The sequence below is a fragment of the Phalacrocorax carbo genome, chromosome 22 (assembly GCF_963921805.1).
Source record: "Phalacrocorax carbo chromosome 22, bPhaCar2.1, whole genome shotgun sequence".
Classification (NCBI taxonomy): Eukaryota; Metazoa; Chordata; class Aves; order Suliformes; family Phalacrocoracidae; genus Phalacrocorax; species Phalacrocorax carbo.
In genome coordinates, this window is record NC_087534.1 from 3,375,911 (window position 1) to 3,387,716 (window position 11,806).

Sequence of the window (11,806 nt, forward strand, 5' to 3'; positions counted from 1 at the left end):
TGCCCCTCTCACCTGCCTCTGGCTCCTGTCCCTGCAGGTGGGTGCCAAAGCACCCCCAAATCCCCTTCCCTTGGTGTGCTTCAGGGCCAGCAGGAGCCATGCTGCCTGCATCCCCCTGCCAGGCACCCAGCGCAGGGCCCCATGCTGCCTGCACCAGGACACCAGGACACACCTTGGCCCTCCTTGCTTGGCACAGCTGAAGCACAGAGGGGAAAGGGCTGAGAAACCACTCTGATCTCCAGAACCAAACGTGGAGTGTTTCCATGGCGATCACTGACTGCTCCTCCCAGTGACCTTGGCCATCCCGCTGTGATCCCAGTGCCACCCTGGCCCATCCGCAGCAGCCCCTCTGCAGCTGGTGGCCACTGAGCCTGGATGAAGTCTCCACCCAGCCAGGGCTGGTGCCCATCCCAGTCCCCAGCGGGGCTGTGGGCTGAGGGCTGCTCTGCCCTTGCCCATGGCTCAGCATCCCCTCGCCCAGCCCTGCTCTCAGGTGCACCCACCCTCACTGGGGAGGTGACTGCATGAAGCTGCAGAAACTGCCCCAGCCAGAGGCGAGAGAGGGCTGGTTTACAAAAAGACACCAATATTTGCAGTTGTGTAGATGCAGCGAGGATCCATCACCTGTCCACCCCGGGGGCAGGAGGGCTGGGACCCCCCCATAGCAGATCCCTGCACCATGCCCCTGTCTGGGGCTGGATCCCCACCTGCAGTGGGGTGATTCAGCCCCACAGCTTTGGGGTCATGCCAGCAGCCTCCGCCGGGCACTGGGCACGTGGCTCTGTCTGGCCCCAAAGCCTCTCCATAAGCCTCCTTGAGAGCGCGGTGGGATAAGCCCCTCCATACCAGCTGGGCAACCCGCTGCTGCTTCACGTGCTTAAGTAGAGAAGACATCAATTAGTGCCACTGCAAACCGCCTGCACGCAGGGTGCGCAGGGAGACTGAAAAATTAATGAGGGCTTAATTGAAGCAGCATGGCTGCCAGGGCTGAGACCGGCGCAGCTCAGCTCATGGGACAGGGCATGCTGAAGGGGCAGGGGGTGGCTGGAAGAGGTGGGGGAGTGCCAGGCTGGGGGTGTGACAGGGATGCCCTGGGACAGGGACAAGGGTGGCTGTGGGGTACTGGGGTGTCCACATTTCTGGGGCTGCGACACACCGAGTCCCTGTGCTAGGGAGGTGCCTGTGGCGCTGGCTGCACTGGTGGCCCCGAGCACACGGGCTGGGGCACCTGGCTGAGCCCAACACCCAGATCGGGGCACCCCAAGCCCTGACATGAACCCGGGCTCACCTGGGACGTTGGCCCTGGGATTGCAGAGCGGACTCCAGGCTGTCTGGGGGGACCAGCTCTGCAGACAGCGCTGGCTCTGTGGCAGCCCTTTGCCCCCCGATCCCTGGGGAGCAATTCCAAGCCCCGGGGTCCCTGGGGTGCAGAACTGCCAGGGCCTCACTGATTCCTAAAGACCTCATTATCCAGTGACGCTGCCAAATGCAAAGGGCTGCAGCTTCCCCCAGCGGCTACAGGCTGCACCAGCACGGCTTGGGGGGGCTGTGCCCAACGGGGGGGACCCCACAGCCACAGTCCCCCGCTGCCCTGGGCTGCTGCAGACGGATCAGCCCCCCCAGACTGCTGGGAGCCGTGGGGAGCAGAGTCACTGTCGCTTGCCTTGGCTTCCTGACATCCCTTGTCCTACTACACTGCCAGATCATCCGGCTGCAACACCGGCGGTGCTCGGGGTGCTGGGAGCTCGGCCAGCACCTCTGTGTCCCCCATGCTCCTCCCCCATGAGTGTCCCCATGACATGGTCCTGGGCAGGACCCATCACCCTGGGTGGGCTCAGCTGGGCAGGGCTGGGGAAGGGGATGGACACTGTCCCTTCGGGACAGCACACACCGTTCATGGCCAGTGCAACTCCACAAAATCCCCCATTTTCCAGTGGCACACTGGGCAGCCACCACACAGCCTGAGTATGGGACTGGTGGGCCATGGGCACACACTGGGACATCAGGATGGGCTCTGGGTGGCTTCTCCCTTGGCACAGCCCCTCCATGGGGCACAAATGCCCAGGGGAACCCAGTGCCAACCCTGCTGCGGGCAGTGTTTGGGCTTGAGCTGTGGTTTGCAGAGAGTTTTGGAGCGAAACAAGGAATTCTCACTTGCTTGCTCATTTCTTCTGCTGCTCCCTCCCTTTGAGCCATGTAGCCTCAACAGCAGCCTCAGCCTTTCCCCAGCTGCTCACCATCCCAGAGCAGGTCCCTTCCCTGCCCACTGCACCCCAGAGCCAAGGCTTGGCGCTGGGTGCCCTGGCCAGCACTGGGCTGCTGTAGGCTAGGCACCCATGCTGTACTTTGCTGCACAGAAATGCTTGTGTTCAGGAGCAAGGAGCTGCTGTCACCCACACTGTGTCCCTGGGGAGCACCTCTGGGTGCTGCTGGGTGAGCCAGACCTGGGGTGACCACAAAACTGGGGGTCCCTCTTGATGTCCCTACTGTGACACCCAGCACTGGTCTGGTAGAAGGGGGTGCAGGATGGAAAAGCAGAAATGCTCCTATTTTGGGGTTCCCCACCTGCTTCCTACCTCCCCAAGCAGAGCATCACCCCTGTGGGAACAGCTCTGCACCAGCATGAGCCATCCAAACCCCTCCTGGCCCTGGCCCGGGTGAAGCTGAGGGGGGACGGATGGCGTTGACTTGCCGAAATGGGGCCCCATGGCAGTGGCACCGGGTGGGTTTGGTGGCTGACCCCCCCCCTCCCCAGAGAGGGGGGCTGGGGGGAAGTGCTGCTGCCCATGGGCTGAGGCAGGAGCAAAGGAAAACTTGGGGCCTCCCTCCCCTTGCTCAGAGCGGGCTGTGGGTGCTTGGGCAGCTGGGGCTGGGCTGGGCTGGCTTTGCCACGGTGGTGGGCACGGGGACCCACCTGGTGTCACCACGTCCCCCAAAACCGGAGAGCAGAACCCCAGTGCGACCCAGAGCCCTCTCCAAGGCAGACCAATGAGGTTTGCCAGTCGGCACGCACGGGGTTAAGCATCCCCGTCTTCCTCACACTTGAGACGTCACCGTCACCAGTGGCGTGGGGGGGGGGGGCTGGGGGGCTATGGTGGTCTTTGTGGTGCATTCGGCAGCTGGCGTAGGGCGGCTCACGCACACGGCGGGCGGCTCTTCCCCGACACCCCGTGCTCCGGCAGCAGCCGCAGACAACCAGCAGCAGCCACCGCCTGCCCGCACCTCGAGCTCCCCACCGCCACGGTGAGCACAGCCGCCACGGGGGACAGGGAGAGGGATGCTACCAGGCCTGAGAGCAGGGTGGGGGGCTGTGGCAGGCACTGGTTGTCTCCCCCAGGGACCCAAACCAGTAGCGGCTCCCCGCAGGGGTCCCTGTCTCCCTTCGCACCCCCTGTCCGGTGCACCCAACACTTGCTGGGTGCCCCCAGGACTGGGGGTGATGGAGTGGGTGCAGCCCCCCCCCGCCCCCTTGGGATGCTGCAGCCCCGCGGTGGCCCCGGGTGGGTGCGGGTGCACGGCTGGGTGCTTGCCCGCGCCGGCTGGGTGCTGCGGCTCCGCTCCCCAGCAGCCCTGCGGTAAATCCCACCGCTCGCCCGCAGCTGCAGCAAGGCAGAGGGGAGGCCCCCAGCCCCCCGCCACCCCTGCTCAGGGGGGCTTAACCCCGTGGGGGGACTCGCACCTACCTCTAGCCAGGGAGGTCCCCAAAAACCGGGGGATGACAGCCCCAGGAAGCCCCAACCCCACCCTGGGCAGGGCTGGGGGTGCCCTGGCTTATCCTGGGCAGGATCTGGCCCCAGGACCTGTGTTCCTGGGATAAGGTGCCCCCCATGAAAAATCCTCCAGGCACCGTGTGTCCAACCCTGCAACGGCCGCAGAGATGCCAGCGTGGCCATGGGCAGGGGGCAGCGGCAGGAGGGGCTCGGTGGCCGTGGTGGGCACAGGGCCTGGCACCCAGTGGGCAGGGGGGGCTGTGGGGTGCAGAGCCGAGCCAAGGGGAAGGGGGACCCAGCCCTCAGCGGGGGGTGCAGCGCTGCACCAGGCTGCGGTGCCCACAGCGATGCTGTGCCGGCAGCGAAGGGGCACAGCCCTGAAATGGCCCTGGGTGACAGGGGGATGGCCTGATCCGGGGGCACTGCTGCCTCTCTGGCGTGGTCAGCCTGGGCACCGCCAGCTGGGGGGGAGTGATGCTCCTGGGTGCAGGATTTGGTCCTGCCTGGAACAGGAGGGGGTTTTTACCCCATCAGCTGGGATGTCCCTGTGGAGGTGACACCCGCTGCGGGGTCCCCACGGGGCAGGATGCTTGGGGGGAGCAGGGAGAGGCAGTGGAGCAGGTGCCTGAGTGGGGCTGGGGTGCAGGGAGGCCACCACAGGAAAGGACAAAACCCAGGGCCACCTTGGGTGTGGCTGTGGGGGGACACCCTGCTGCCTCCAGCCCCGTGCCCCTTGCAGGCAGCCCACCTCCAGCAGCTCACCCCCCTGCAAGGGCAGTCCCTGTATTGGGTGTCTCTCCTGGTGGATTTGGGGTATGTAGCTCCCCTGGTTGGTGTCACGGCGATGGGCAGCCCATGATGGAGGGAGTCCCTCGCCCTCCTCGAGGGCCATCCCCAGGGGTACGTGTCGTGGCTCCCAGGGCCAAGCGTCACCACCACAGGGCACATGCACCTGGGCCAAGGAAATGGTGCAAATCCGGCACTGAGCCCCAAGCAGAACCTCCCTGGCAAGCCAGGGGGGACTGCCGTGATCCCCAGCCTCCTACCTGGCACTGAACCCCCATGCCACGGCTCAGGCCTCATGCCAGGGCATCCCAACATCGGGGACCACGGGGACATGTCTGGGTCCCCTCCCTGGACACAAGCCAAGTTCAGCAGTGACAAAACCCAGCCCCAAGCTGCCCGTCAAGGACAACCGCGGCGCGGGCGTGAGGACACCTGCACGCCGATCACAGCATTTATGCAAATCCCTGAGCAGAGCTGGTGCGAGTCTCCCACCTGGCTGCCCAGGGTACCCCCAGCACCACCCCACGGGGCCCAGCACCCCTCCAAAACACCCCAGCACCCAGTGGGACAAACCCTGTGGTCACTGCACCAGGGCAGCTCTGGGCATCCTTATGCCCCACCACAGGGTACAAGCACCCACCACACATGGGGAAAATGAGGCAGGGGAGTGCGGTGGGGAACCTGGGTGCTGTGGCTCTCCTAAAGAGGTTTGTATTTTGGCATCAGGCTGGTGCATCCCATGGAGCCCCAGTTTAAAGCCACCGCTTACCAGGCCCAGGAGGAGGATGATGAGGAGGAAGGCAGAGCCATCGCTGTTGATGCCAAGGGGCTGCACTGGGGCTGAGTGGGGAGCACTGGACTGGAGGCAGCAACCCCATCCCAGGCACAAAGCAGCCCCATCCCTCCCTGCCCCTGCTGCCTCCTCCAGCTCTCCCTTTCCCCACCCCAGCCATGTTAATTAAACCCAAGCGCTTAATTACAACCTGCTGAATCCTGAGGCTGCTTCCCAGAGCCCACTAACCAACCCCAACCCCCCCACATCCTCGTAGGAACCGCAGGGGATGGGGGAGCCAGGGGAGCATCTCAGTGCCTGCAGGATTTGGGTTGTGGCTCCTCAGCAGCATAAAGCGATCTTCATGCAACACACTGAAAAGAGCAAACCCAGCCAGCGGCACCTGGAAATTCATCCCGGGGGGTCTTGGCCTCTCCGAGGAGGACGAGGACAGATGGCTTGGCCCTGGGGTTTTCCTCAAGCTGGCAGGTCCCCCGAGGGTGCAGAGGGAAGGGGATGCTCAGCCGGTGTCTGGCGAGCTCCCGACGACACCGGCTGCTGGCAATAAAAAAATAATAGAGTCAAATAAGGTGAAGGCTGGCAGTGGTGTGCGGGGCTGCGAGCCAGGTCAGGGGGAGCAGCATCCCTCCGTGCTTTCCCACCTGGTCACCCACCAGCAGATCCCTGGGGTGGGGAGGTGTCTGGCGGGGCAGCAGCCTGACCCTCTCGCCCTCCTGCCCACAGGTCCCTGCCGGCCCATGAAGTGATTCAGGCAAGTGGCACAGCACCTTCTCTTGCCGTAGCCACCACACCGGGCACTGAGGTAAGGACCCAGGGCCGTGGCCATGGGGTGGGTGGGATGCTCTGGCGTGGGCTCCAGACCCCTAAACCAGGTCTGTGGGGCAGAAATCCCAACTGGGGTCTTCCCTGTCCATGGGGAACAGCCAGCCCTGTCACTCAGGGGAATTGGCACAACCCCACGGGGGTCACCTGTGGCAGCCCACCATCCCCGGGCCAAGAGCAGGTGTCTGGGCAGGGGAACCAGGGCAGCTCGGGGGAGGCGGCGCGGCCAGGGGCGCCCACGGGAAGCGCGATGCTCGCAAACCCACACCCCGCTTCCCTCCCCGCCTCTGCAAACGGCAGCGGCAGAAGCGCCGGGGAGAGCCGCCACATTTCGGCAGACGCTCACACCCGTGCACCCCGGCCAGGAGGGTGCGGGCTGGGGACAGCGGGGCTGTGGGGTGCGGAGCCTGGCGGGACGGGTGCAGGTAGGTGCTGCAGCAGCGGTGGGGGCTCGGGCGTGCCGGGGTGTCCAGCCAGCAGCGCCGGTGCTGTTCCACTCTGTTCTGTTTCTCTCGCTCAGGTCTGCTGGCCATGGGCAACCTGATAAAGGTATTGGGCAAAGATTTAGAAAACTGTCCTCATTTTTTCCTGGATTTTGAAAGTAAGTCCCATGAGAAGGGTGGGTGTGGGGAGGGGGCCAGGACCGCCGCTGCGGCTGCTCTCCAGAATATGGGGACAGGCACGGAGTCCCCGAGCAGCCCCAAATCCCCAGGTGCCTTGGAGCAGCCCTGGATGTGCCCCACAAAGGGCTGAGTGGGGCAGGGGAGCGGGACCCCAAGAGATGCCCCATCCCTGGAAGCACGGGGAGATGTACCCAGCCGAGTGGCAGGGATACAGGCTACATCCCAGCGGCAGGACCTGGCCCATGAGGACCTAAGGCACGTGCCCGCTGTCATTAGAGTCAATGGCATCCAGTGGCCATGGGGCATGTGCCCTGCCACCACCACGGCGAGGACAGCCTGGAGGCTGGGGATGCCAGGGAGGGAGGGAAGGATCCGTGCTGCCTGCCCTGCCAGGAGGGGCAGCGTGGTGATGGCAACCTGCACCCGAGGAACAGGGATTGGGGACCCCGGTCCAGCCCAGGGGACCTGCCCAGTTTCCTGCTGGCCTGGGCTAACTGGGACAGGAGGGTATGGCTTGTGGACCTCCCAGGCTAGACATGGGGGCATATGGGAGATGGTGACGACCATGGTGAGGTTCCAGATGCAGCACAGGCCCATGGGCCCCCCCTTCCTCCTTCTCCCCCTCTTCCTCCCAGGCCACAGCTCAGAGCAAGAGCGAGGAGGGTAAAAATAGTGCAGCAGCAACCGCTCGCCCTGGCCCTGGCCCCGTCCCCGGCAGGGAGAGGCTGTGCACAGCTCACCGCACCGCCTTCGGCACCGGCACATCCCAAAATAGCCGGGGCTGGGGTGTGGGGCGGGGGTCACGCAGCCACCCCGCTCCCACACTGAGGGACCGTCCCAGATCCTCATGGGTCCTTTGAGGCAGCACAGCCTTCACCCACATCCAGCCTCCTCCGCAGCCCCCCGGCAGGGGGACGGGGCTGTGGGCGCTCCCCAGCACCCCTGTTTAGGGGCTGGCTCCGCAGCTACAAGGGGGACGCCTGTAGCCGAGACTTTGGGGACTCACTCACCGCTTCACCCTCCTCGCCGCAGCCCAGCAGCTCTCTCCTCCCTTCACTCCTTCCTCTCCATCACCCCATCCGCCAGCGCTCATCACCATCGCGGGGGGGGAAGAGGCTGCAGCCCCAGGGCCGGGAGCAGCGCGGGGTCACCGCCGGCCGGCCGGGAGTGCCTCGAGCCCCCGGGGAGCAGCAGGGGGAGGACAGGGGTTCTGGCCGCTGCCGGCCGCTGCCCGCAGCCCAGCACCTCTTCCCCGAGCACCACCTCACCATCATGCTTTTTTCCTCTTGTTTCTTCTCTTGCAGGTTTCACATGGGGAACCTTCTTAAAGTGTTGACTTATAACGAACTTGACCAAGGCCCTAATTTTTTCCTTGACTTTGAAAGTGAGATGGGATTTTTATTTTCCTTTTTTGTTTTGTACTTATTCTGAGTTCCACATCCACGCCATTTTGAGTTCTCGTACCCATTGCCCATCGCATCGCGCCCATCCCAGACATCCTCCCCCTACCTTTGCCGTCCGGGGGTCTCCCCGGGGAGGGGGGGGCTGCAGCCGCCGGGGCAGACCCGTGGCCGGGGGCGATCGCTCCGCACCTCTTCTCTGGGGCAGTTTGCAGCCTGTTGGGGCCAGCCCGGGGCTGGGGGCTGCTCAGGGAACCCTCTGAGCAGGACAGCGGTCGCAGGGCAGCCAGGACTCAGCCCCACCTGCCCCACCTCCACGGCTTGGCCTGAGCTCGGGCGAGGAGATGGATCGGGGGGAGAAACCCGCCAGGAAGGGCTGCGGGCTGGTGGGAGAGCCATGGGTTGGGGTGCTGGCACCCCACTCTGGCTCTCGCCACGTGGGGCCCCACTCAGAGCCCTCCGGGTTTCTCTCCCCGGGGTGCTGCCCTGCAGATGCGCAGCCGACAGAGGCTGAGACAGCGGTGTGGAACCAGGTGAACGCCGTGCTGGAGGAGGCGCAGGCTGTCCTGGCTGAGCTGCAGTCCTACACGGGTGCTGGGCAGGAGATCCGAGAGGTGGGTGCAGCCCCAGCACCCGCTGCCCATCCACCCATCAAGGCTTGGGACAACCACTGGTGCTTTCCCCCCACAGGCCATCCAAAACCCCGGAGACCTGCGGCTGCAGGAGAGGGCTTGGAGCGCTGTCTGCCCTCTTGTCGCCAAGCTGAAGCGCTTCTATGAGTTCTCCCTGCGGCTGGGTGAGTACCCTGAGCCTCCGTCCCCCTTCCCCACATCCCCCCGTTGTATCCGCATCCCTCCCTGGATACAGGGACAGGGCAGGTTGTGGGGAGTCCTGGCCATGGGGTGTGCTCAGGTGTGGATGCTGTGCTGCCCCGTGCCTCAGTTTCCCAGCCCGGGCTGGGGAGGTGCGCAGGAGCAAGAGGGGCACCAGCAGTGCTTCGTCCCCAGAGAACGCCCTGCGGAGCCTGCTGGAGGCCCTCACCAGCCCCCCGTACGCCCCGACCCAGCACCTCGAGCGGGAGCAAGCCTTAGCCAAACAGTTTGCCGAGATCCTCCACTTCACCCTCAGCTTTGATGAGCTCAAGGTACCTCCCCACACCCCCAGGTGGGACAAGGGCTGGGGGGGGCCCACAGAGTCCCTATGCTGGGACTGTGCGAAGGCTGTGAGCAAGCACAGTCCCTTGGGACCCCTGGGGCTCACCTCAGGCACACCGAGCCGGCCGTGGCCCCCACCCCACCCCTAACGCAGGACTCCCCTCTGCAGATGACCAACCCTGCCATCCAGAACGACTTCAGCTACTACAGAAGGACCATCAGCCGAAATCGCATTAACAACCTGCAGGTGAGAGGACAATGACATTCCCCCCAACCCTGGGATGGCCTCCCCCAGGGGGCTCACAGGACTGGGGATGGCTCAGGGCGGGTCGGCCACCCCAATGGTCTCCATCATCCCCCCCCCGCAGCTGGACGCAGAGAGCGAGGTGAACAACGAGATGGCCAACAGGATGTCCCTCTTCTATGCCGAGGCCACCCCCATGCTCAAAACGCTCAGCAATGCCACCACCAAGTTTGTTTCAGAGGTGAGCAAGGCCGCGGGGGACCCTCAGGGTGGCGGGAAGCCCCTCTCCGGCCCCGACACCATGTAGGGGTCAGGGGGGGAAAACAGCAGCTGGGATCTGTTGGGTTTCAGAACAAGACCCTCCCAATCGAAGACACGACCGACTGCCTGAGCACCATGGCCTGCGTCTGCAGGGTGATGCTGGAGACCCCGTGAGTACCCCACATGGAGGGGGGGGCATCTTGGTGCCAGGGTCCCTCTGCTGCCCGCCCAGGCTCAGCCGGCCCCTCTCCTGGTGCAGGGAATACCGGAGCCGCTTCACCAACACCGAGACCCTCCTCTTCTGCATGCGGGTGATGGTCGGCGTCATCATCCTCTACGACCACGTCCACCCTGTGGGGGCCTTTGCGAAGACCTCCAAGATCGATGTGAGTGGCCATGGGGGGGGGGGGTCACAGCTGTCCCGCTCATCCCAATGCAGCTGTGATGCCTGGGGCTCCCTCTTCCTGGATGTCCCCTGTAGGGACATCTCTGTCTGAGCTGGTCCGGAGGGGAACTCATCCCCCTGAGCACCGAGGAGGAGGATGGGGAGGAAGGGGAGCAGCCCCCTGCACACAGCCAGGCGCTCACTGCCTCTCTCCCTCCCACCCACCAGATGAAAGGCTGCATCAAAGTCTTGAAAGACCAACCTTCAACCAGCACCGAGGGGCTCCTGAATGCACTGAGGTGAGTCAGGGAGCCGGGGGACATGGAGGGGACCTGGCACCCCCCTCTGGTGCTGTGGGATGGTGATGGCGGAGCAGGTTGGGGTGCCATGAGGTGACCGTCCCCTCTCCATCCAGATACACTACTCGGCACCTCAACGACGATACCACATCCAAACAGATCCGGGCCCTGCTGCAGTGAACGCAGGGCGGCCGCCAGAGCCACCCCGACCTCGCGCACGTCACCGTGTCACCTACGCCCATGACCATACCGCTCATTTTGTACAGAGGGAAAAGGGACAATAAGAAATACACAGAAATACAACAACAACAAAAAATAAAAATGGCCCAAGGCCACCCCACCACGTGCTCCTGGCCCCCCTTCTCACCCCCCAAATCAGCACCCTGTTACTGGACGCAAGGTGTGGGTGGCACTGCGGGGACACCGCACCGGGGGTGCTGGGGCCAGGCAGGCTGGACCTGGGCAGGGATGCGCTGATGGGGCTGATGGCAGCGATCGCCCACGGCACGGAGGCACTTTGGGGAGGGGGGAAAGAGGCAGGTGTTGCCCCCATCCCCATCCTCGTCCCCGAGCATCCAGCTGCGGAGGAGGAGGAAGAACCATCCCTGCAGATCTGCACTGACGCTGGTGGATACGGCTCAGTCTTGCCTGGTAGATTTTTAATATAAGCAATTAAATCTCCACTCACCTCTTCTTTTCTACATTTTTTTTGGGTGTGAAATAAAATTACATTTAATCTGTTCGTGGCCGGAGCGGAGCTGTCTGTGCTGCGTCCCATCCCGCGCTGCACTGGCTGGAGGCACCCGGATCACCGTGCCTGGCCCTCACAGGCCCTGGGGCCCCATCCATGACACCCCAGGGACTAAATCCCTCCAGGGACCACGTCCCCCCTCCGTGACACCCTGGGGACCCATCTCCCAGCCACGTCTCAGCCCACTGTGGCACTGCCAGTGACCAGGAGATCCTGGAGGGACTATGGCCCATGGCTGGCCCCCAGGGTGGCCCCGCCATGGTGGGGGAACCCCCCCGACTCCCCCCAAGCCAGCCCATCCAGGGCACTCTCCTGCCCCAGTGCCCCAGCAGCTGCAGAGTGGGAGGACTGGGAAGCTGCTGGAGGCCATGGCGAGCTGCCATGGGGCCATGCCTTTGCCGGCAGATGGCCCTGTGACACCGTGACAAAGCAGCCCCAGCGGCCCCCCGTCATGCCAGCCCCACCATGGGGGGGCCCACTCATCCTCATCCCCCCCACCTGCAGCCCCCCAGCTTGGGGAGGCCCCGAGGGGCACCCTGCAGCGCAGGGCCCTGTGCCAGCCTTTGGTGGGGGGCTGC

General features: G+C 64.6%; 1 protein-coding gene across 3 annotated transcripts; it reads left to right on the forward strand.

Annotated features, from left to right (window-relative positions):
• Nucleotides 1-3,103: 3,103 nt before the first annotated feature.
• LOC135316737 (CYFIP-related Rac1 interactor A-like) lies at nt 3,104-11,219 on the forward strand. Of its 3 annotated transcripts, XM_064471168.1 has the most exons (12): nt 3,104-3,243; nt 6,013-6,091; nt 6,632-6,712; nt 8,627-8,748; nt 8,825-8,930; nt 9,142-9,278; nt 9,458-9,535; nt 9,657-9,773; nt 9,884-9,963; nt 10,053-10,179; nt 10,407-10,477; nt 10,594-11,219. In XM_064471168.1, the coding sequence occupies exons 3-12, from the start codon at nt 6,643-6,645 to the stop codon at nt 10,655-10,657; spliced, it is 972 nt and encodes a 323-aa protein (XP_064327238.1). In that variant the 5' UTR covers nt 3,104-3,243; nt 6,013-6,091; nt 6,632-6,642; the 3' UTR covers nt 10,658-11,219. The 3 variants fall into 3 exon arrangements, with proteins under 3 accessions (XP_064327238.1, XP_064327237.1, XP_064327236.1); XM_064471167.1 differs by lacking the exons at nt 3,104-3,243; nt 6,013-6,091 and adding an exon at nt 8,039-8,118 and having other exon boundaries at nt 6,641-6,712; XM_064471166.1 differs by lacking the exons at nt 3,104-3,243; nt 6,013-6,091; nt 6,632-6,712 and adding an exon at nt 7,886-8,118.
• The last annotated feature ends 587 nt before the right edge of the window (nt 11,220-11,806 follow it).

Excerpts from the sequence above, each read along its gene's own strand:
- LOC135316737 (XM_064471166.1), top strand. The coding sequence starts at position 8,007 with ATGCTTTTTTCCTCTTGTTTCTTCTCTTGCAGGTTTCACATGGGGAAC. Across the intron at positions 8,749-8,824 it reads CTGGGCAGGAGATCCGAGAG|GCCATCCAAAACCCCGGAGA; the intron begins GTGGGTGCAGCC and ends TTCCCCCCACAG. Across the intron at positions 10,478-10,593 it reads GGGCTCCTGAATGCACTGAG|ATACACTACTCGGCACCTCA; the intron begins GTGAGTCAGGGA and ends CTCTCCATCCAG.